Here is a 22,575-nt window from a genome sequence, read left to right on the forward strand (position 1 = left end):
CAGATCAATTCAAACAGATAACATTAAAGAACAGCAAGCTTGTGAACTGTCACATGTGTCACAAGGTTTAATAATATTGCAAAAAACAGAAGACTTAAAGGTAACATCTGTTAACAAATTTGGCAACTCTTAAGAAAGATGTCTTTTGTGCAACAGTCAACTTGATTAATCCACCCACTGCTACCAATAAAGGGATCATACTGCCGATCATGCGTGAGCAGTTCTGCTTGGGCATGTCAGTATCTTTCTCCTTCATCTGTGCTCCTGAGGGATTGCGCATCCAACAAAGCTACTCATTAATCACAGCTCCATCTGGCTACAGCTATGCTTTTAATCTAGGTTACAACATTGGCACCGCCAACTCGCCAAACCATGGTTGGACTTTTATTGGGCAAAAAACATGTTTTTGGACATCTAAAATACAACCTTACATCCGATGGAATTTCTTAAAGTGATCCTCTGATTTAAATACATGTAGGCTCTAATAAACCACAATTGTTCTCTTGTACTAAAATATGTTGGTAGAAACACATAAAATGTTAAATCAATGGCAATATTTTATAATATTTAGTCCATATTTTGACCGTTAGTTGGCGCCATGGTTTGCGGGCTCGCAGTGATGACGTAATTGGTATCTTTCCAAATGTGTAGCGTGTTCAACAATTGCTTATTGCTGCCTAAACTCGCGAAGTAAAATGCCACGATGTGCTGCTTTTGGATGCAATTTCCAGTCAAATGGAAAAAAGGGGAGTGAAGTGAGCGGTCAAGGTGGAATTATTATTTTTAGTGAATAAATGTGCATAAGTGGAAGCTTCTCCCCCTTTTTGGTCCTTGTATGCATGTATCCTACCCACCACGCGTTACAACTGGCGCCGAACATTTTTCCTGGATCCTCAGACAAGTAAGGGTCACATCGCGTCTGCAATAATGGTTTTGGATCTGTCCATTTATTTTTATTCGTCGGTCCCACAGCGGCTTTTTGGATCAGTCTATTTTGTGGAATCGACGGCCTAATCGCGGTTGCGATATTGCCATGGGATCGGTCTAATTCCTGGATCTTCGAGTGAGTAAAAAACGCGGATTTAGATTAGTATTGCTATCTTTTTTGTTGACTATTCTTCGTGGGAGTTTTCCCCAAATCATACTAAATAATTAAAGCACTATGGCACGCTACAGTGACGACAGTGACTCTGACGTGGACCTTACAACAATGTTGGAGTTCGTCAGGGAATGCGTGTTTGCGTACTGCTGAGCTCCCGAGTGAAGAGTGGTCAAGGTGGAGATATTATTTTTTCTGAATAAATGTGCATAAGTGGAAGCTTCTCCCCTTTCTGGTACTTTTATACACGTACGTATCCTAGCTACCACGCGTTACAATGTACAAGACCTGGATTACACAAGGTGTGCTCTTTGGCCTGTACTGTATGTAAAGCACACGACAGCTCTGGATGCTAACAATCTACATAATTATATTGGGAAAACGTTTGAAAATGCAATATGCTTACCTTGAATATCTGCTAATCGAACCGGAGTTCCTGAATCCCAACAGCATGCACTCTCGCTCCCAACCGGAGTTCCTAACAGCGCACTCTCGCATCACCAGTTTTGCCCAACTTTTGTCTTATCAGGTATTTGCTGCACGCATTTTTCCCTGAAGCTCGTCTTGTGAACGACCGACAGTCCTGTCCTGCTCTTCACTTTTCAGATCTGGTTCAAATAGGAAGGGTAGAACTGACGACATGTTGGGAAAGCTAACGAGTGACAAGCTTGAATTTCGGCATTCGGGGCCAGTGACGTCACACACTGCGACGTAACAATAATGGCGACCTATCACTTAAAATAATTTTACAAACTTTATTAAAACTAAAACATTAAGAGGGGTTTTAATATCAAATTATTATAACTCATACTAACATTTATGTTTTAAGAATTACTTGTCTTAAAAATAGAGGATCCCTTTAAGCAAAAAGCAAAAACCAAAGAAGCGCAAGATATTTTAAAATGGCGTGATGCTTCATAGTATTCCATAGGTGGGTACTGTATGTCAGACCTCAATGAACCATGATGCTACTTTCCATACTGTAACCATCAACTCTTTTCATCATCCTCTGTCTGATGCAGATGCCGTAGTGAAATGGATTTTACGAAATCTCCCACTGATATCCCTCCCCGTTGTTTTAATACCTTTTTAGTATGCAGCTGCAGGCTTTTGTATTTGTAAGGTTTATTATCACAAAAACACTCCAGGCTTTGTCTGATCATTCTATCTGTGACTATTTGCAAAAACTTTCACAACATTATTTGTATCATCAAATCTTTACTGCTTGGCGTCACCATACAGGCAAACTTCAGACTGTCCAACAGTAGTACAAATTATCACATGTAACATCTGTTCTCTGTGTAGAGGGAGTGAGTGATTGCTGTCTCTCCACACCTGAACCTATCTCGAGAGCAGCCATCTGGCTAAATAGTGATTTTTCCCCTCCTACAAAATAAACCACACACACAATCAGCCAACCAGTAAAAAAATGAATGGAAAAACATGAATTTTTATATCATTAAGAAGTAGGGATGAGCTGACAGCAAACTTCTTGGCCGAAACCGAACAACCGAATATTGAAAACACTTGTCCGAAAAAACGAAAAATTCATTTTTGATTTTACTGATTTTTCTTTTTCTTTTTTTTTTATTACAGTGGTACCTCTATATACAAAATTAATTCGTTCCAGGACCTTGATTGGAAGTCGAAATGGTCGTATGTCGAGCAGGATTTTCCCATAAGAATACATTATAAGAGTCTGAACCTTTGGAATGTCTCACATTTCTGCATAAAATTACCATCAAATGTGAGCTGATGTTTTTCAAAATCACACAGATGAAAAAACAGTGCTTTAACTATAACCACCCAAACATTTACTGTATAGGTTTTCATATTTCAATGAGGATAGTATGCAAAAAATGACAGAATGGGGAAAAATAAGTAAGTGAACCATCGTGTTTAATATATTGTGCTCCCCCTTTGGCAGCAATAACTTCAACCAGACACTTCCTGTAGCTCCAGATCAGTCTGGCACATCAATCAGGACAAATCTTGGCCCGTTCTTTTCTACAAAACTGCTGTAGTTCAGTCAGAATCCTGGGATGTCATACCACAGCATCTCAATGAGGTTGAAGTCTGGACTTTGACTTGGCCACTCCAGAACGTGTATTTTGTTCTTATAAAACCATTCTGAGGTTGATTTACATCTGTGAATTGGATCATTGTCTTGTTGCAACATCTATCTTCTTTTTAGCTTCAGATGTCTGACAGACAGCCTCAAGTTTTCTTGCAAAACATCCTGATAAACTTTTGAATTCATTCTTCCACTAATGATTGCAAGTTGTCCCGGCCCTGAGGCAGCAAAACGGTCCCAAATCATGATTCTCATCCACCGTGCTTCATGGTGGGGATGAGGTGTTGATGTTGGTGAGCTGTTCCATTTTTCCTCCACACATGGCGTTGTGTGTGACTCCCAAACAATTCAACTTTGGTTTTATCAGTCCACAAAATATTTTTATAAAACCTCTGTGGAGTGTCCAAGTGCCTTTTTGCAAACATTAAACCAACAACAATGTTTATTTATTTATTTATTTATTTTTAGACAGCAGTGGCTTCCTCCGTGGAGTCTCCCCATTAACACTGTTCTTGGCCATATTTTTACATATAGTTGATGTGTGCACAGAGACATTGGACTGCGACAGTGATTTCTGTAAGTCTTTAGCAGACACTCTAAAGTTTGCTTTTACACCTCTGAGTATTCTGCGCTGAGCTCTTGGCGTCATCATTGGTGGACGGGCACTCCTTGGAAGAGAAGCAAAAGTGCCAAACTCTCTCAATTTGTAGACAACATCTCTGACTGTTGATTGATGAACATCCAGACTTAACATCTCTGACTGTTGATTGATGAACATCCAGACTTTTAAAGATGGTTTTGTATCCTTTCCTAGCCTTATACAAACCAACAATCCTTGATCGCAGGTCTTCAAACTGCTCTTTTGACCAAGCCATAATGCACATCAGACAACGCTTCTCATCAAGACAATTCTTACTAAGTGTGTGTTTTATAGTGGGAATGGCAGCTTTAAACCACTCATCAGTGAATGGGCACACACCTGACTTTGATTGTTTGGTAAAAAATTGGTTTCAATTGCTCTTTAAGTCTCCTTAGGCAGAGGGTTCACTTACTTATTTTTCCCTCTTCTGTCATTGTTTGTATGCTATCCTCATTAAAATATGAAAACCTGTAAATGTTTGGGTGGTTTTAGGTAAAGAAGAAACTGTTTTTACATCTGTGTGATTTTGACAAAGATCAGATGACATTTGATGGTGATTTTATGCAGAAATGTGAGCAATTCCAAAAGATTCAAATACTTTTTCATACCACTGTAATGCCATTATTTCGTTTCACAGCCCGAAAACCTAAACTAAATCCTTAATAAATATTTCTGGTATTATTATAGATGGCAATTACACATAGCAAAACAAAAACATATAAATACAAATCGGAATAATAAAAATAATAATCATTCCTTTAACAATGTAACGAATCAGTTTCTAATGTGTCGGATGGGTTTTGCGTGCTTTACCAGAACGCACCACGCGGCTAACTTGACAGAAAGGTGCAGTTCAGATTTTATTTTCTCTTTTAATGGTTTGTTGTTGGCGTCAACTGCAGAGGACAGTAGGTGTGTTGTGTTGCACAAGTTCCGAATTAAATGATTAAAAACTTGACAAAGCTGGTGATTTCTTTAGCCATGTTACCACAATAATAATTGTCACCTTAAAGAGCATATGACACGAGAAAAAAAAGTCTTAAATGGCATTATTATGTGAATTAGAATCATATTTTGAGACGATTCGACTATATACAACAACTTAGCAAAGCACAGATGACGAGAAATTAGTCTTTTAATCTGCCGATTAGCCACGCCTACCATTATAGGGCTTTAGCGTCCCCAACAGGTGGATGACGTCAGCGGTAGACTGGGCTCATCGGTTTTACTATTCAGCCCATTGAGGGGGAATTATTCAGAACAAGGAAAACGCGATGAAGAGAGCCGCAAAATGTCATTGTTTCAGTCTCTCTACTCCAATATTTTAACATGATATTCTTTTTATCCAAGTATTTTTCCCCAATAGCTATATAAATGGCTTGAGAAGGACCAGTCAGCCCGTCGAGGGGGAACTATTCACAACGAGGAAAACGCGACGAAGAGAGCGGCAAAATGTCAGTGTTTCTGTCTCTTTACTTCAATATTTTTACAGGATATTTTTTTTATCCAAGTATTTTCCCCAATTGCTAAATAAATGGGATGGTCATGACAAATAACAGTCTTCTGCTGATTGGAATATGAAATAATAAAAATGCATTTATTCAGGACGACATGGCAAAATTACTCCATAATGGTCAAAACTGTCGACTTCACCTTTACTGTCGCACCTCCCGAACGATATTTTATGACACCTAAATCGGACATATCTCATTTCCCTTCCCCGGCTTCGGAGAATGTAAACAAACCAGAAGGCGTGACAGCTGGCCGACATGCTAACCCGGACCGAGTGATGTTTCAAAGTCTTCGAAGCGGAAAATCACACATAACTAGCCTGGATTATTTGACATGACGACCCGGTTGTCGATTGTCTTCGCGGATCGGCAAACCACCCGGCGGAGAGCAATTTACAGTTCATTCCCGGAATTGGGTGGCTGGAGTTGTTGTGCAGCTAACGTGCTGCTGCTAATGAGCATTAGGAGAGCTTTTTACATGCCTATCAATGATCAAACGTAAGTAGTGCTTTATTTAAAGGAAGTTTGTAGTGTTTACTTTGTAATCGCTGTATTCGTATTTGACATAATACAAAACAAGATGTTTACTCACTTCCTCGTAAATCCAATGGTCCCACAGTAAATATCCATGGTGAATGGGAACCTTTTGAAACTCCAAAAAGGTGCATACGCCTCTCCCTCATACAGAATGATTTTTCTGCAGCCGTTTGGCTGGCGTGATGCGAAAAATAAACAGCTGAATCCTTTGTCCTCATACACAACAGTACACTGTAGCGTGAAGAGGACGTCATCTACCGTACACGCCACAGCGCCCTCCTCCTCAATGCAAGACCGAAGCCGGAAGTCACTCATTTTCATGGCGCGGGATTAAAAAAAACCAAATAAAAATAGAGATCGCTTCCACACACATCCAAGCGGTCCATATCATTCAGGGGCATAAAATACCGCGTGTATTATGAAATAAACATGCTTTTTCGTGTCACAGGCACTTTAAAGAGCATATGACACGAGAAAAAAAGTCTTAAATGGCATTATTATGTGAATTAGAATCATATTTTGAGACGATTCGACTATATACAACAATTTATTAAAGCACAGATGACGAGAAATTAGTCTTTTAATCTGCCGGTTAGCCACGCCTACCATTATAGGGCTTTAGCGTCCCCAACAGGTGGATGACGTCAGCGGTAGACTGGGCTCATCGGTTTTACTATTCAGCCCACTGAGGGGGAATTATTCAGAACGAGAAAACCGCGACGAAGAGAGCCGCAAAATGTCATTGTTTCAGTCTCTCTGCTCCAATATTTTTTACAGGATATTCTTTTTATCCAAGTGTTTTTCCCCAATAGCTATATAAATGGCTTGAGAAGGACCAGTCAGCCCGTCGAGGGGGAACTATTCACAACGAGGAAAACGCGACGAAGAAAGCTGCAAAATGTCATTGTTTCTGTCTCTTTACTTCAATATTTTTACAGGATATTCTTTTTATCCAAGTATTTTCCCCAATTGCTAAATAAATGGCATGGTCATGACAAATAACAGTCTTGTGCTGAATGGAATATGAAATAATAAAAATGCATTTATTCAGGACGACATGGCAAAATTACTCCATAATGGTCAAAACTGTCGACTTCACCTTTACTGTCGCACCTCCCGAACGATATTTTATGACACCTAAATCGGACATATGTCATTTCCCTTCCCTGGCTTCGGAGAATGTAAAATAACCAGAAGGCGTGACAGCTAGCCGACATGCTAACCCGAACCGAGTGATGTTTCAAAGTCTTCGAAGCGGTAAATCACACATAACTATCCTGGATTATTTGACATGACGACCTGGTTGTCGATTGTCTTTGCGGATCGGCAAACCGCCCGGCGGAGAGCAATTTACAGTTCGTTCCCCGGAGGAGGGTGGCTGGAGTTGTTGTGCAGCTAACGTGCTGCTGCTAATGAGCATTAGGAGAGCTTTTTACATGCCTATCAATGATCAAACGTAAGTAGTCCTTCATTTAAAGGAAGTTTGTAGTGTTTACTTTGTAATCACTGTATTCGTATTTGACATAATACAAAACAAGATGTTTACTCACTTCCTCGTAAGTCCAATGGTCCCACAGTAAATATCCACGGTGAATGGGAACCTTTTGAAACTCCAAAAAGGCGCATACGCCTCTCCCTCATACAGAATGATTTTTCTGCAGCCGTTTGGCTGGCGTGATGCGAAAAATAAATGTATTAATCCGCAAAATCAGATGAATCCTTCGTCCTCATACACAACAGTACACTGTAGCGTGAAGAGGACGTCTTCTACCGTACACGTCACAGCGCCCTCCTCCTCAATGCAAGACCGAAGCCGGAAGTCACTCATTTTCATGGCGCGGGATTCAAAAAACTAAATAAAAATAGCGATCGCTTCCACACTCATCCAAGCGGCCCATATCATTCAGGAGCATAAAATACCGCGTGTATTCTGAAATAAACATGCTTTTTCGTGTCACATGCACTTTAAGGTAGGGTTATCAAATTTATCCTAATAACGGCGGTAATTAATTTTTTAAAAAATGTATCACGTTAAAATATTTAATGCAATTAATGCATGCGCTGCACGACCCACTCACGCATTGTCGCGCTCAGTCTGTAATGGCACCGTTTTACCTATATAGAGAGATAAAAGGCAGCGTAAAATGAGTACAGTGAATTTTGGCAGCCTTTGGAGCCTTTTTTTAATTGGCTAAAACCTTACAATCCCTCTCTCTACGATTAGAAATATCATGGGAAGCAATGTGGGGAAGCAAGGTAGCAATTGATCTTTATCTTAACACCTTATGTTATTTGCCAACGCAGAGAAGATATATCAATTGGTAGCACTACGCACAGTCATTGTTCCACTTCCCATCATGCATTTGGGCATGACTACAGTATCATTTACTGAAAGCTCAACAAATACACTAGATGGCAATATTTAGTCACAATATACAAAATCACAAGTCTTTCTATCCGTGGATCCTTCTCACAGAAAGAATGTTAATAATGTAAATGCCATCTTGAGGATTTATTGTCATTATAAACAAATACAGTACTCATGTACTGTATGTTGAATGTATATATTCGTCCGAGTTTTATTCATTTGTTTCTTAATGCATTGCCAAAATTTATATGATCGGGAAAAATTATCAGGAATGATTGGAATTGAATCGGGAGCAAAAAAAAAGCAATCGAATCGGGAAATATCGGGATCGGCAGATACTCAAACTAAAACGATCGGGATCGGATCGGGAGCAAAAACACATGATCAGAACAACCGTAATTGTAAATATAATGTTCCAGTTCTCACTCACTCTTGGGCTTTCAAATCCAGCTCTGATGGACATTCTAGCCCTGCTAAAGAATCTATATTTAATTACCTAGAACTCCAAACATATTTCTATGTGTACACTCCCATTAGAGAGTCAGAGTAGAGGATCAATAGTATGGCAAAGCCCAGAGAAAGGTTCATGTAGCTGGATGTAAATTCATTATGCGGAAAAGCTGACCCAAAGTGAAAATGTGAGTCATCGAGAGCAATAAAAATGGATTCTGACAATAACAACCCTGCTTCAATTGGGTCATTACTCTCCCAATGTGATTGTGTTGCTAATCTTTTGAGATATGGGTATACTCATCATTTATGTTATGTGTAATTGTGCTGATACACGCTTTGGTTTATTGCCTATGTAGGATCTCACTTATGCTGCTTTTAGTCTCAGTAGTCTTTATTTACCGTATATTCACATGACAAAGTCACAGCCTGAAACTGACCACCTTATGTGTTTTTGAATCAGCAAAGTGTCATTTTTGCTTGTAGTGTTTGTGGTTTTAGTTCTGTGGTCCCTGTTGACATATGCCTCCACTGTCAGACGTGTTTTTTTTTTTTTTGCCATCCTCTTGAGTGAAAATAGATCTCCTGCTGCTGAGGCACAGGGACAATGTCCACAGAAGACATTGAGGTTACTCTAAATCAGACTGAGACTGCAGTTCAAAGCACCTGACCTGCTGTATCGACTACTGAAGTGGCACAAATCCAATCCAGAAAAAGATGACTTCCAAGCAGTCAATGGTGTTTCCAGAAAAAGACATCCAAAAGCTTTACCATTGTACAAACAGATCTTTAATGCAGGTTTGTCCTTGCAGGCAGGGATTGTAGCGACATTTTTTTTTTCATCTTGTCATTACCAAGCACTACAATTCCAAACTGAAGTTTCTAGTATGAAAAATAATGAATTGTACTGAATAAAGATGGATGTGCTTTGGAACAGCATAGCGACATGGTTCAGTTAATTTTGTTTGGAAATACATTTCATGTCCTATTGTCATGACTCCACATTTCCTTTTAACCATTTCTTGAGTTCTTCTTCCATTAGATGGTCACTGAGATGGAGTCTCATAAGAGTTTGCTGACATCTCGCAACAATTTATTTCAGAGATTTTAAAAACTATTGTATTTGAAAATAATTTTATCTTATTATCTTCCATTAATGATTAATCCATTTAAGTTGTCCAGGCCCAGAGGCAGCAAAACAGCCCCAAATCATGATGCTCCCTCCACCACCAACAGTGGGGATGAGGTGTTGATGTTGGTGAGCTGTTCCATTTTTCCTCTGCACATGACATTGTGTGTTATTCCCAAACAATTCAACTTTGGTTTCATCAGTGCACAAAAAATATAATTTGTTCCGACTGAAAGTGGGATGCCTAAGTAGCCATAAAAACAATGCATCTGATCATAATTTTATGATAAAATTTTGTACATGTACACATAGCCACTCGATCACAGTTGCATGAGATAATGGGTATTAATGATCTCACAAGGAAGGGCAGGCGATCTAGAAAACTTGTTGCTGATTGGCTAAAATGATATGTCTACCTGCACTATGTATGCCCATTTCCTGGAAATACTGGCTTTTATTTAAGTTTTTCTCATGGGTACACCTCCAAAAATGGAACTCTGTGTTTTTTCCATTTATTTAAGAAGATTCTTTTATTCGGAAATATGATAAGAGTGTTGAATGAGCCTTTAACTTCACCAAAAAGTTTCAATTTCTCTCTTCTCATAATCATTTAATATTGAAAGGTCAATGTCTAAACTATCAACATATTCATATCAAGTGAAATGTGTATTTAAAAAAACAGAAACCTAATTTTAATATTTTTTTAAGAACATTCTAAAAACTGACAGCATCCTGTATTGCAACTACATACTAAATCTACTGGTGCATTTGTTTAAATAGTATGCATTTGCAATAGGTGCATTTGTTTAAACCATGAGGTGGCTGAAAAGAGAACAGAATTAAGTGAATTGGTTCACATCCTCACTTGTGGATATATTGGCATATTGTAGGCAAAGTGAAAGTCAATTTAACCTTCCACCCGCATGGCTGCTGGTAATTTTGATGACAAATGGATTGTTCACCTTCAGCCATGTAGTGTAAAACAGAAAGAGCTTTAACAGAATTAAATCCATAGTGAATGAATCCTGAATGAAATTTGAGTGAAGTGATGTTGTGGGAGGACCAAAGCAAAAAGATTAATTTACCTGGCAAAAAAATAAAACAGACACAAGCAGAAGCTGATAGTGACTGAAATATCAAAGCCAGTTGTCTGCTGGGTAGGCTGGGAAGTAGCTCCGGCTGCTGTTTGATCCATCACACTAAAAGCTTTGGAAGAAGCCTCTGGGTGCTAGGCAGAAGTGAAGTGAAGTGAGGTGGAGAATACATTCAGCCTCTCTCCCTCGCTCTGTCAGTTTATCTCCTTCTCTGCTTCTCAACGTCTACAAATTGTGAGAACTCCTTTAGGCACAGCGGGAAAGTAAGCATCTCTGAGACGGCACACTCGAGTATATTCTGAATAAAACTCTCCTCTCAAACTCATGTTTCGCTTCCGTTAATAAAAGTTTGAAACCAGCAGCTGAAAAACTGGAAAGATTCATCTTCCTTTTCTATTATGGTAGAACTTCCATTTTAGGAGGTGAAGAGGTTCCTGAAAATGAGGGCATACGTGAGCGGAACCTGCACCGGGAAATCTCAACACTGTTCACCACCTGGAAGACCACGAAATGAAGAAATCAACGGAACTATTAGCTGCTCTCTATTTACTCATTTCCTGTATGTGAGTGGCCAGAAATCAACAGTCTTTCAGGGAAGCTAACTCATTATTGATTTTGGTGTTTAAGTCCATTTGAGCTGCAAGTCTCAAGGCGAAGGGTCCATGGATTCAGCAATTACTTAAATTTTGTTGACTTTTCTCTGCTTTCAATTAGTCAGATTTAATGAAACCTATTCACACCCTAGGCTCTCTGGTGGAGGAACGTGAGAAAAGCTTCAAGTGTTTTACAGTTCAAGAGTAAAGACTGAACATGAGCACACACTATAACCATAACCTCTTGATTCAAGGAAGATCCATGAATGGTTTTGGATATAAAACTGCTCCGTGGAGAGCCTTTGCTCTGAAAAGCTCATCAGTCTGCAGTGGAGAGTAATTCTGTTTCTCTCTTCGTCATTTCCTCCCACAAGGGACCTCGATGAGATTAACTAGAGATCAGATGAGAAACAGCAAACTCACTGAACCTACAGTAAACATACATAATGTAGGAGTGTATTGTATCAGTCAACAATTTGGTATCATGCTTGAAAAAGTTTTTGTTAGCATTGTTAATTGGCAAAAGCAGATATGTTTTTAGTTGTGTGATTTTGTCTTTTTTTGTTTGTTTTGCTTGTATAAATTGTGCACACTAAGTGCACTGATTTTGTTCAGTGCTGCTTATCCGGTAACTCCGAAGATTTGAGAGGATAGAAAGAAAATAACAAATAAGATAGCATAAATACAGCAGATTCAAATTTTTAAAAATAATTAATAATAGGGTTTTATTGAAGTTTATTTTTTGCCATTTCCAGCATGTTCTATACAGTAAATGTTTGTGAATGCTTACAGTTCCTATTCATCAGATCCGAACTGTATTTGTGTTGTGTTGTAAGATTTGGACATATCAAAAAGTTTTTTTGTGCTGAACCTGTAATCTGATCTTGGATAAGCGAGAGAGGATGGACGGACGGATGGATGTTGGTTTTTTTGTTGGATTAATTGGGTCAGAGCCCCAATAATGTGTGTGGAGTTATACTCTAGTCCAGGGGTGGGCAAACCGGTCCTCGAGGGCCGCAGTGGGTCCTGGTCTTTGTTCAAACTTATTCAGCACAGACAGTTTAGCCAACGAGGTATCAGTGGAAACAAGAAGCACCTGACTGAAATATACTGGTTGCACTTGTAAGAAACCGGATTGGTGAAAGGCTGTCCTCATGATGGGTATGAACAAAAACCCGCACCCACTGCGGCCCTTTGTGGAATAGTTTGCCCACCCCTGCTCTAGTCTATACGTTTGTATGCATCTATTTTTGTATCGTTAAACTGCTCCATCACAGTAATTACATTCGAAACTCTGAGATAAATGAAGCTGGCATGTTTCTTTCTTCTCTAAAGTGTGTTGATTAAAAGGTTAGATGCACAAATTCTAAGGTAATTAATCATTTGTTAGTGATTGATGATACAGATTAAAAATAAATGCAGTTTAATAAATTGACCCATAAGGGCAAATATGTTATTAAAGAAGCGTTAAAACTGTAATAGAAAGCATCATGTTCCTTTATTTGCTGGAGTAGATATCCTACATTATATGAAAAGCTCAGTCTCTTTACATGCAAATCCAGCCTGTGTCTATGAGTGTGTTTTATCACTGGGCTGCTGTTGGATAATCAAGAGCCTTGTGAAAGCCAGGGGAGCTTTACAAAGAAGCTCAGTACAACGATCCTTCTCATAACTTCTCGTTCTATTTCAATACAAACTCATTTTTATGGCATTTTAGCTTTCAGTCAGCCCATTGTTGATTCTCTAGTCATTTGTTTGGTTTTCTCAAAGCCTCTCTGTTGCTGTTTGACTCTTGACTACTCACTGAGATAATGTGTGCCAATGTTGCACAAAAGCAAAGTGCACTATCTTGTGTGGTGCATTGTATCATAAGTGTACTGTCGTGCAGAGTATTTTCTTCTCTTTGTAAAGCACATTTGATGGTCTACACTCTGTTAATTTAAAATTTTCAAGCCTTACAGTATGTATTAATTAATTAACATTACCTTAGAAATGGTGACATCACAGCCATGTGCTTAGAACATCTGCATTACAGCTCTGATGTTGGGGGATTTGAATCTGTGCTCTGGCATGTTCCCCAGTGCTTATATGTTTTTATTTCAGGAAGTCTGGCTTCCTCTTGTATTTCAAAAACATGCTTCTCAGATAAATTGAAGACTAAATACTATAGTCTTTAAGTGTAAACAGTGTGACGTAAATAGCTTTAAAAACATTAGTTTTAAAAACCCCAAATGAAAAACTATCCAATATAAAACATAACTAAAAATATTATACTCTACAATGATTCACAAATCTGTTTCTGCCTAATACTGTACAATGATTTAAAATCTACTTCAGCCTATACTTTACTGAGGGGGACTATTGTATGTGTAAAACTGACTTTTAATTCTTGATGCTTGGGGACTTTTTGACAAAGCATGCACTCCATTTTATTGGCCTTCTGCTCTACCGTTGCCAGAAATGACCCCCCCACACCCCACCCAGCCCCCCAACCCACACATTTCAACATCATTAGATGATCCTACACTGGCAGATATTCTTTTCAGAGACAATTTCCACACATACTGTCTGCGCGTGTAATTGTTTTTTATGTTAGTTGTTATATTGTAACATAGACTTCATAATGTATTGACGGGAGACGGGGTGCAGGGCCGATTCATAGGGGGCCTATCTCCGTCTAAGCTGACAGAAAGGAAATACAGACAAAGAGCTTTTTTATTTGAAAATTCTTGTGAATAAATGCTTAAATCCCTGAATTTTTTTTATAGATATGGAGGTAAAACGGTCTCGATTCTTGGTTGAAAGCAAAAAAAAAACACCAAAAAAAAAAAAAAAACATGCAGCTAGCATTTATTTTAACATAAATATTGCGAACTATGAGGCTAGTCAGTAAGGAAATTAGTGGCAGCCATATGTAAAGAAAGAGCTTTTTCTTTTGAAAGTTCTTGGAATAAATGCTTAAATCCCTGAATTCTTTAAAGATATGGACATGAAATGGTCTCGGTTCTTGGTTACAAGCAAAAAAAAAAAAAAACGTGCAGGTAGCATAATTTTTTTTAAATATTACGAACTGTGAGACTAATCAGTAAGGAAATTAGCTGCCGCCATATGTAACCAATGAGCTTTTTCTGTGGAAAATTCTTGTGAATAAATGCTTAAATCCCTGAATTCCTTATAGATATGGACGTAAAACAGTTTTGATTTTTGGTTGAAAGCAACAACAACAACAAAACTGCAGGTAGCATTTATTTTACGTAAATATTGCGAACTATGAGGCTAGTCAGTAAGGAAATTAGCGGCCGCCATATGTAAACAAAGCTTTTTCTGCTGAAAATTCTTGTGAATGAATAATTAAACCCCTGAATTCTTTATAGATATGGACATAAGAGTGTTGAATCTTGGTTAAAAGCAAAAAAAAAAATATGCAGGTAACATTTATTTTACGTAAATATTGTGAATTAGAATGCCAATGCTGTAGCGGCTAATTTATCCCATTGATGTTCGGACACTTTACTCCAGAGACAATCCTTCTTGCTTGTTTGCAGTACAGCTTTCGAACTTTTTCAACCTAAATCCGGTGTTCGATCGCTGCATGTGACCGACTGCTAATAAATGAAGTGCAGAGTGAGACGGCGTGACGCAGTAAATGGCGAATGTGTCACGTCAATACATTATGAAGTCAATGATTGTAAATTTGTCCGGTATTGAGATATTCTTACTATGCTTAACTGTCATACACTGCATCATTATTGTGAGCAAGACAAGATGTAGATGCTTGACAGCTCCAACTCACTGAATGTTTTACTATCTGTATAAATCTGAAAACCAGGGTCCCCCAACTGTGTAATGTTACATTCATACTGTTTCCATTGCCCAAAGCAGCAGTAGGAGTTTGACACTATTTTTGATAAATGTAATTGATAAGCAACATAGAGACAATCAGATTACAAAAACAAATGAATCCAATTTCACTTAAATTGCTGTGGAATGCGAGTCAATAAGAAAGGATCTAAAGAATGAAGAGAGCCTACAGGAGGTAGCCAAGTAGTGAGTAATCATTCTAAGAAACAACTGCTTTATATCGTGACATTTAACATGACATTTAGCCACATCAATTTCTGTGCTCAAGTATTTCACTAAAATAGCAGGTCACACCGCTAATTTCAGCTGAATGATGCCTGCAATAAAAAGCCCACAGCTTGTCCGATGGCTGCCAATAAATTCAGCACTCTCATCCTCGCAGCTCTAGAGTCAATCCTTCTGTTTGATTAAACTTTGCACCCAAGTGGTTAGAAATATCTAAAGGCACTTAGATTTACAACTCTACGTCTTCAATTATTGACACCTCACTACTTTGCAATTACCAGTTTCCTTACTCACCTCTTCTTGCTTCCTCTTTTTCAATTGATCACTTTTGGTGAGCTACTCATTGGCCACTGACATGTTTATGTTAGTCAAGTTAATTTATTTTTGCAGTGCCAATTCACCACAAAATTTATCTCAAGCCACTTTACACATTGAGCAGGTCAATAAACACACTCATACACTTTATAAACTTGCAAATGAGAAAAGCAAATGCAGCCCACATGAGCAAGCACTCTAACGACATGTAATCTTAAACCTTAGAAGTGTAGAATTCTACTCGGTTGATGAGGCAAAACAATTTATTTAAGGCACTATAGTGCTTGACCATGAAGTGCTATGTACTGTATATTAAAAGGATTTCAAATGAACTTATTGGATGCTACTGATGGTGATGGACATCCCATTTATTAGAAATGAGAGGGGCTAAAATGACATGAGATGTGGACGTTAGCGTGGTCCAACCATAAATACAGGTAGTCCCTAAGTCACGACATACCCGACTTTTGCAATTTCGACTTTACGACACTAAAATCTCGTACGCCCTTCTGTCTCCAGTCGTGTTTTTTTATTTTTTTAGTTGTGTAAACAGGATGTAGTTCTTGCCATGCCTCCTTCCCCAGCAGCGTCACCACCGTCCTGCAGTTCTTGACGGTGTCAGGTCCCACCCGCTGCCATCTCCGGTTCCCATGTGTCCGCCCGAGATGTCCCCCTTTCGGCTTGGGGGCGTCATAACGCCCGCCCCAACCTCCGATTCTCCTCTGACCGACGACAAAGTGCCTTTTTCGGACTGGGCTCAAGCAGCCACCCGCTGTCATCTCCGGTTTAATTGTGTCCGCCCAAGAAGCGGCCTTTTCGGCTCGGGGGAGTCATGACCCTCCCCTCAACCTCCGGTTCTTCCCTGGCCGCAGACAATGCGCCTTTTTCAGGCTTCCCCCTTCCTTGTTCTCATGTTGTTGCTGCCGCTGCCGCTGCTGCTTCTCCCCCAGTGCCGACCTCCCTGCGAGTCCCGAGCCAGTCTTTTTGAGTTCGGACGGCAGGCTCGCTTTAAGAGAGGCGACCTGAGAGGTCACGATATTCCCCCTGTCTCGCCTCACTACTCTTTCCACAGCCCCTTTTTCTCTCCGCAAACCGACTTACTCGTGAGTAGAAGAGTGTACCTCACAACGTACCTCACAGTATCTTATTTTTTACTTGATCTCATCAATATGATGTATACTACATTTTTTTGGACAGTTATTTTGTATTTAGAGTTACTCAAAGGGTTAAATCTGATTTACACGGAAATTCGGGTTACATCGGCAGCCTAGCACTTGACCTCGTTCGTAACCCGGCGACTACCTGTACGTAACTACCATTTATCAAACCCTTTGAATCATGCATTAACCCTTTAAAATCGAACGTGTCGGCAGCGACGCGTTTACGCATATCATCTTTGAAGCTTCGTCACGCTGTAATTACGTCACACACATGCTGCTGGCTGGTCTCATTTGAAAGTGCGGAAGTTGATGTCTACACCAGTTTTTATTTGAAGTCAATTGACCAAGTATAACGGGAGATAATGTCATTTGAGTTTTATAGTTTTATTGAACTCATAAATGGACCATTTGTTTATGTCCATAGTTCCATCATTTCTTGTCCTTTTTCAAAACCAAAAAGCACCACTAAAGACTACATATCCCAGGATCCAGCCGTTGTGAGGTCAAAAAGGAGGAACCTAATGTGAATATTTTTAATAAATTGCAGAGCGAGGCGCCATCTAAGGAAAGGGAGGCATGCAAAGCGAGCACAGCCGTTTGGATTGAGCGAGCGACTTTGAAACGTGTGGAATGAATCGAAAACTAAATTTAGCGCAAGGAAGACGATCAGCCGTATTCGTCGTTGTTTTCTTCGGATGAGTTGGCGAGTTAGAAAAGCGACAGGCTGACAGCAGTGCGCATGCGGCAGAAGAGTAGGCTGTGTGACGTTGTGTGTGACGAAGACGTAGCTCTGTGTCCTGTTCAAGAGGAAACTTTGTGTTGCAGACCCAAAAAAAACTGAACTAACTAGTTTTTTGTCAATATTTTTGAAAAGAATTTTTTCAATGTTATATTGAATTTTTTTTCTTCACTATCTTTTCCATTTGTATATAGATGTGTGTTCGAGAAGCTTCATTTCATGTACATGTTTTTATAAGGTGATGGGTACAATACCTAAACTCACAGAGATATCCTCCAAACCATTTTTGTGTTAGATGATATATATACGTATACCTTTTTTTGTTGTTGTTTTTTTTTTCATTTTGCACTGTATATAACCTGTTTTGACCATAGTATGTGTAAAGGCCAAAAACGCCTATGACCACACCTGCTGTTTGTGATGAACTGTCAAACATAAAACTATTGTCTTATTTTTTTTCTATTGAATGTTTATCCTAACAAGTCGAATAAATATTATCAAGCTTCAAAACAGTGGGTTGAGCATGTTTGGTTGTCAATGGGACATCAACATTACACATTTTGAAAAACGATTTTGGGATTTTTTTTATGTCTTTTTGGGTCCAAAATGTTGATTACAATTGGTCAGTGAGGAAAACAACAGTTTGGACATGAAGGTTATGGTGTCCTGAAAAAAGGGACCCAACCGGGCCATTGTGAACAATTTTTTCTTTGAAATATATAGGCAACATCTAAGGCATGCAAATTCGGCCAAGATAGGCTTAGGTGTTAAAGGGTTCAATCAATATGTTTAATGCATATTTGTTACCTTAAACATATTTCACATATTATCCCACTGGCCGAGGTGGATTAGGGTGTGGGGGTGACCACACAAGTGCCTATTCACTGTGCAGATTTCCTAGTTTTCAAATAAAGCATTGCTTCATGAAAAGTAACTCTTCGGCAACCATTATCTTAAGAATCCAAGACCAAAAAGGAGGTTGGATATTGGTCTATAATTAACTTCAACGTCTAATTTAAAATGATCATTTTTTTAAGAAGAGGTTGAAATATAGACACTTTTATTGATCGTGGTACAGAGTCTGTTAATAAAGACTAATTGATCATTTGAGTATAGCACTACCAGCCAATGGCAGAGCATCTTTAAGCAAATGAGTAAAAAAAAAGCTCGAAAATTGAAACAAATAAACTACTGGTAGGTTCATTCTTATCCAGAACATATATAAAAGATTAAATTTAACATTTAACAAACAACTCTGGGTTTTGAAGAGTACATCAACAGCATTGACTCGTTTACATATAAACATAACACAGCTGATGTACGTAGGGAGTGGGAATACAAGATTGAAAAAGGAATCGTTAGAAAGGCTGATAAAAAGATGTAGAAGGAGCAAAAGCAAGATGAAGAGAGTGTTCGAGAAGGCTGTCAGGTAGGAAGGATATGTGAGGCCGTTCTGTGGAGTGAGCAGGTTAATTTTTCATGCTGTGGTTTGCAGTACCCAGACTGGGCAATGCTAAGGCTGGCTGCAGCTTCCTGAGAGAGCACTTGTTGTTTGAGGCCCCAGGCAGGTTTCTTGTTGGGTCTCTCCATAAATTGCTACCATACAAGTGAATTACTCCATGATGTGTTGAGGAGACAGCCAACAGCCCTATAGGCATCAATCCACACACTTATTTTCTTTTCCACTCTTATAGTAACTCATCCAAGATAGCTAGTGAAATGAACTAAGATATCTGAGCCAAACAGTATGTTTATCTAAACTGGAGTATTTTAGTGCATAAATCTAACACAACTATGCACTGCTAAAATGTGTGTATCCAAAATTTTGAAGGCCAAACTAAATGCCAAAAATGAAGCCGACCAAAGTATTGCGACAATGAGGGGAAAAAAAATCTTAATTTTTGCGGAGAATTTAAAAGATGAGTTATTTACAGATGTTTATAGAGCACATCTGTGATCTGCCCATTGCGGATGGCACGGAGACGGGCGTTAGAGACTTGGCTTTCCGAGACTCCGAAATGTTTAGCGAGAATGCCTGTTTGCCTCCACACACTTACCCAGCGGCGGACTGGCGGCTGGCCCCTCCCAGCTCAATGCTGTGCAAATTGGAGTTATTGAAAAAGTGCAGGGAATTAAAATCATGAAAATGCAGTCACGAAACAACTGTACGGGAGGCTCCATGTGTGTCGGCTACTGTTACGCACACGTCCCCATGGTTTTGGTCTCTGCTTCCAGCAAATATGCGTGACGCCACACCATGAATGTATTTACTAGAGTTATCGGCTAAATACTTTTTAACCGATATCCCGATATTGTCCGACTCCAAAAATCCAATACCGATATCAAACCGATACCGATATATGCAATCGTGGGCTTAACATATTATGGCTAATTACATAATGCGATGCCCGAATGGATGCTTTAGTTATGATAAATGTAACAACTTCAAGGTTTACCAAATAAACATTCCAAATAAACATTCTGAGAAAAATAAGAGAACAACTTCAACTGAAGTAATGGAAAAAAGTGCGTATACTGCACCACTATATTAAGTTTACAATTCTTTATCATTTAATTTTTGCACTATGAAAATAAATGATCTTCTCACATAACAAATCCCAAGCGTCTTAATTTGGAGACATCTAATGGTCAATAAGCATAACTGCTCTGCTAAGATGTGACCAGCCCTTATACAAAGGCAGAAGGCTTCTACATTCATTTTGAAGGCAACATGCATATTGGTCAAAACCGATCATGAAAAACAGATGCCGATATCCGATATCATTTAAAATGCTTTTATCAGTCGATCTATCACCACTTATGATCAAGTGGTAAGTGCACAACGCAAAAACTGATTCTAAATGAGTGACACTTTTTTAAAATCACTAATTCAAGACATTTCCCTTCTTGGTGGTTAACTCAATTTAGAAAAGCTACGGTGAGACTCAACTGCTTTTGTGTGCGCGAAACCATGAGCAGCAACGATATTGAAATGTCCCAAGTAATGACATTAGGCTTTTGTTGTTGCTTTCGAAAAATTTATTTCAATCATAAAAGTGGCAACAGCTCACAAAGCAAGCAGCCAAGCACTGTCTCTCTCTCTCTCGCACATGTGTGCTGAGTGAAGTATTCAAAAACAACACGGAAATAATAGTGCTCACAAAACAGATTCAGACAGCCGCTTACCCTCACGAGGGTCACAGGTTTCTGGAGCCTATCTCCGCTAACTATGGGCATTAGATGGGGTAAACCCTGAATTTGTTACCAGCCAATTGCAGCTCGTACACTATACTGGGTGATTGTGTGTGTATCCATGTACACATCTACACTGTAATCTAATTTTAAAAATGCATGTTTTTTTGGCTCTCTCATTTAAAAGGTTCCCGGCCCCTGGCTTAGCCTTTCCTTCTTGTTACGAGCAGTGTTGTTAATCTTACTGAAAAAAAGTAATTAATTATAGTTACAAATTACTTCTCCCAAAAAGTAATTGCGTTACTAACTCAATTACCTGAATGTAAGAGTAATCAGTTACTTGGCAAAGTAATTGGTGATAATTACTTTTTTTTTTTTTTTTTTTTTTCCAAAAAAAAAAAAAAAAAAAAAAACATTGGCCACACTATGTGAAGTTTTTTGTGGAGGTTTTTGGTACAATTGGCCCGAGCCCAATTCTTTACCCTAATTTACCCTTTACCCTGAATCAACTGTTAAAAGTTGTTAAAATTGCTCCCATTATTGCATTAGTTCCCTTCTCTCTACTTTCGACATATGAAAGTTTTAAAACTGTTTCATCATTTAAAGATAGATTCAAGTCAAGATTTTGCCGATTTAGAAGTATTTTAGATAAAAAATTACTTAGGTTCGCGAGGAAGGTTCTCTACAACAGAGCCGTCCTAAAAAGCCTACTGCTTTAAGATGGCGGCTGTCATTTTGCATCTAGTTATATCTATATACAGCACACGGGATATCTACCATGTCTACCATATCTACCATAACATGCGGGCGTAGTTTGTACTAGCTATCGGCTACAACATGTATTATTGGAGCTACTTAGCATCGCGTTTGCTCGGCGTCACAAGTTTCTTGCCTCCTCCCTACTCCTGCTCTGCTCTGTCGTCTCGGTGAGTCCGTCTCCCTCAGACTTTTCGACCAATATAGTAACGCATAGTAACGCATGCCTTTCCGTCCTCAGTAACGGTAACGGCGTTGCCAAGATGAGAAAAGTAATTAATTAGATTACCCACTACTGAAAAAAATAACGCCGTTAGTAACGCCGTTATATTGTAACGCCGTTATTAACAACACTGGTTACAGTACCCCTGGTGGTCAGGGGCCGCGAGCGTAACATAAGACGGCAGGTGTGCAAGGAGGAGGCAGTGATAAATCAAAATTGCAAATAAAAAGTTTATTTAACAGAAAATTAAAAAAAAGGCAATGGACACAGAGCATACAAACATTTACCCAACCCCCTGCACTATGCAGCAAACACCAAATAAACAGTTTCAAAACCCCCAACTAAAACTAGAACCCATAACAACCCCCAAACTAGAACACTACCATGACAGGCACCTATAGGGAATGGGACGTACTACGTCATTGTTTGGACCCGCCTCCATGCTGGCAATATAATTCACTTCCGGGCCGGCAGAGTCAATGCGGATTGTAACGTGTGGTAGTGCTAAGCTAACTCTTTCGGTGTTTTAGAAAGAAAATATGGGTGCTTATTGTTGCGTTACCGGGTGCAACAGCGTCTCCTACGACAAAAAAAGGGGTTAGGAAAAAT

The 22,575-nt window shown here is 39.1% G+C and overlaps 1 protein-coding gene across 8 annotated transcripts in view; it reads left to right on the plus strand.

The window, feature by feature from the left end:
* Window positions 1-22,575, plus strand: part of fbrsl1 (fibrosin-like 1) — a 532,343-nt gene that overhangs the window by 13,905 nt on the left and 495,863 nt on the right. The window contains exon 1 of one of the 8 annotated variants that reach the window (XM_057831200.1): window positions 19,195-19,224. The exons of the other annotated variants lie outside the window; for them this stretch is intronic. Within the exon in view, the coding sequence (XP_057687183.1) occupies window positions 19,196-19,224 (29 nt within the window). The 5' untranslated portion in view covers window position 19,195. Of the gene's footprint in view, window positions 1-19,194; window positions 19,225-22,575 lie in introns of those variants that run through there. 8 annotated transcript variants of the gene reach the window in all.

The sequence above is a fragment of the Corythoichthys intestinalis genome, chromosome 3 (genome assembly GCF_030265065.1).
Source record: "Corythoichthys intestinalis isolate RoL2023-P3 chromosome 3, ASM3026506v1, whole genome shotgun sequence".
Taxonomy (NCBI): domain Eukaryota; kingdom Metazoa; phylum Chordata; class Actinopteri; order Syngnathiformes; family Syngnathidae; genus Corythoichthys; species Corythoichthys intestinalis.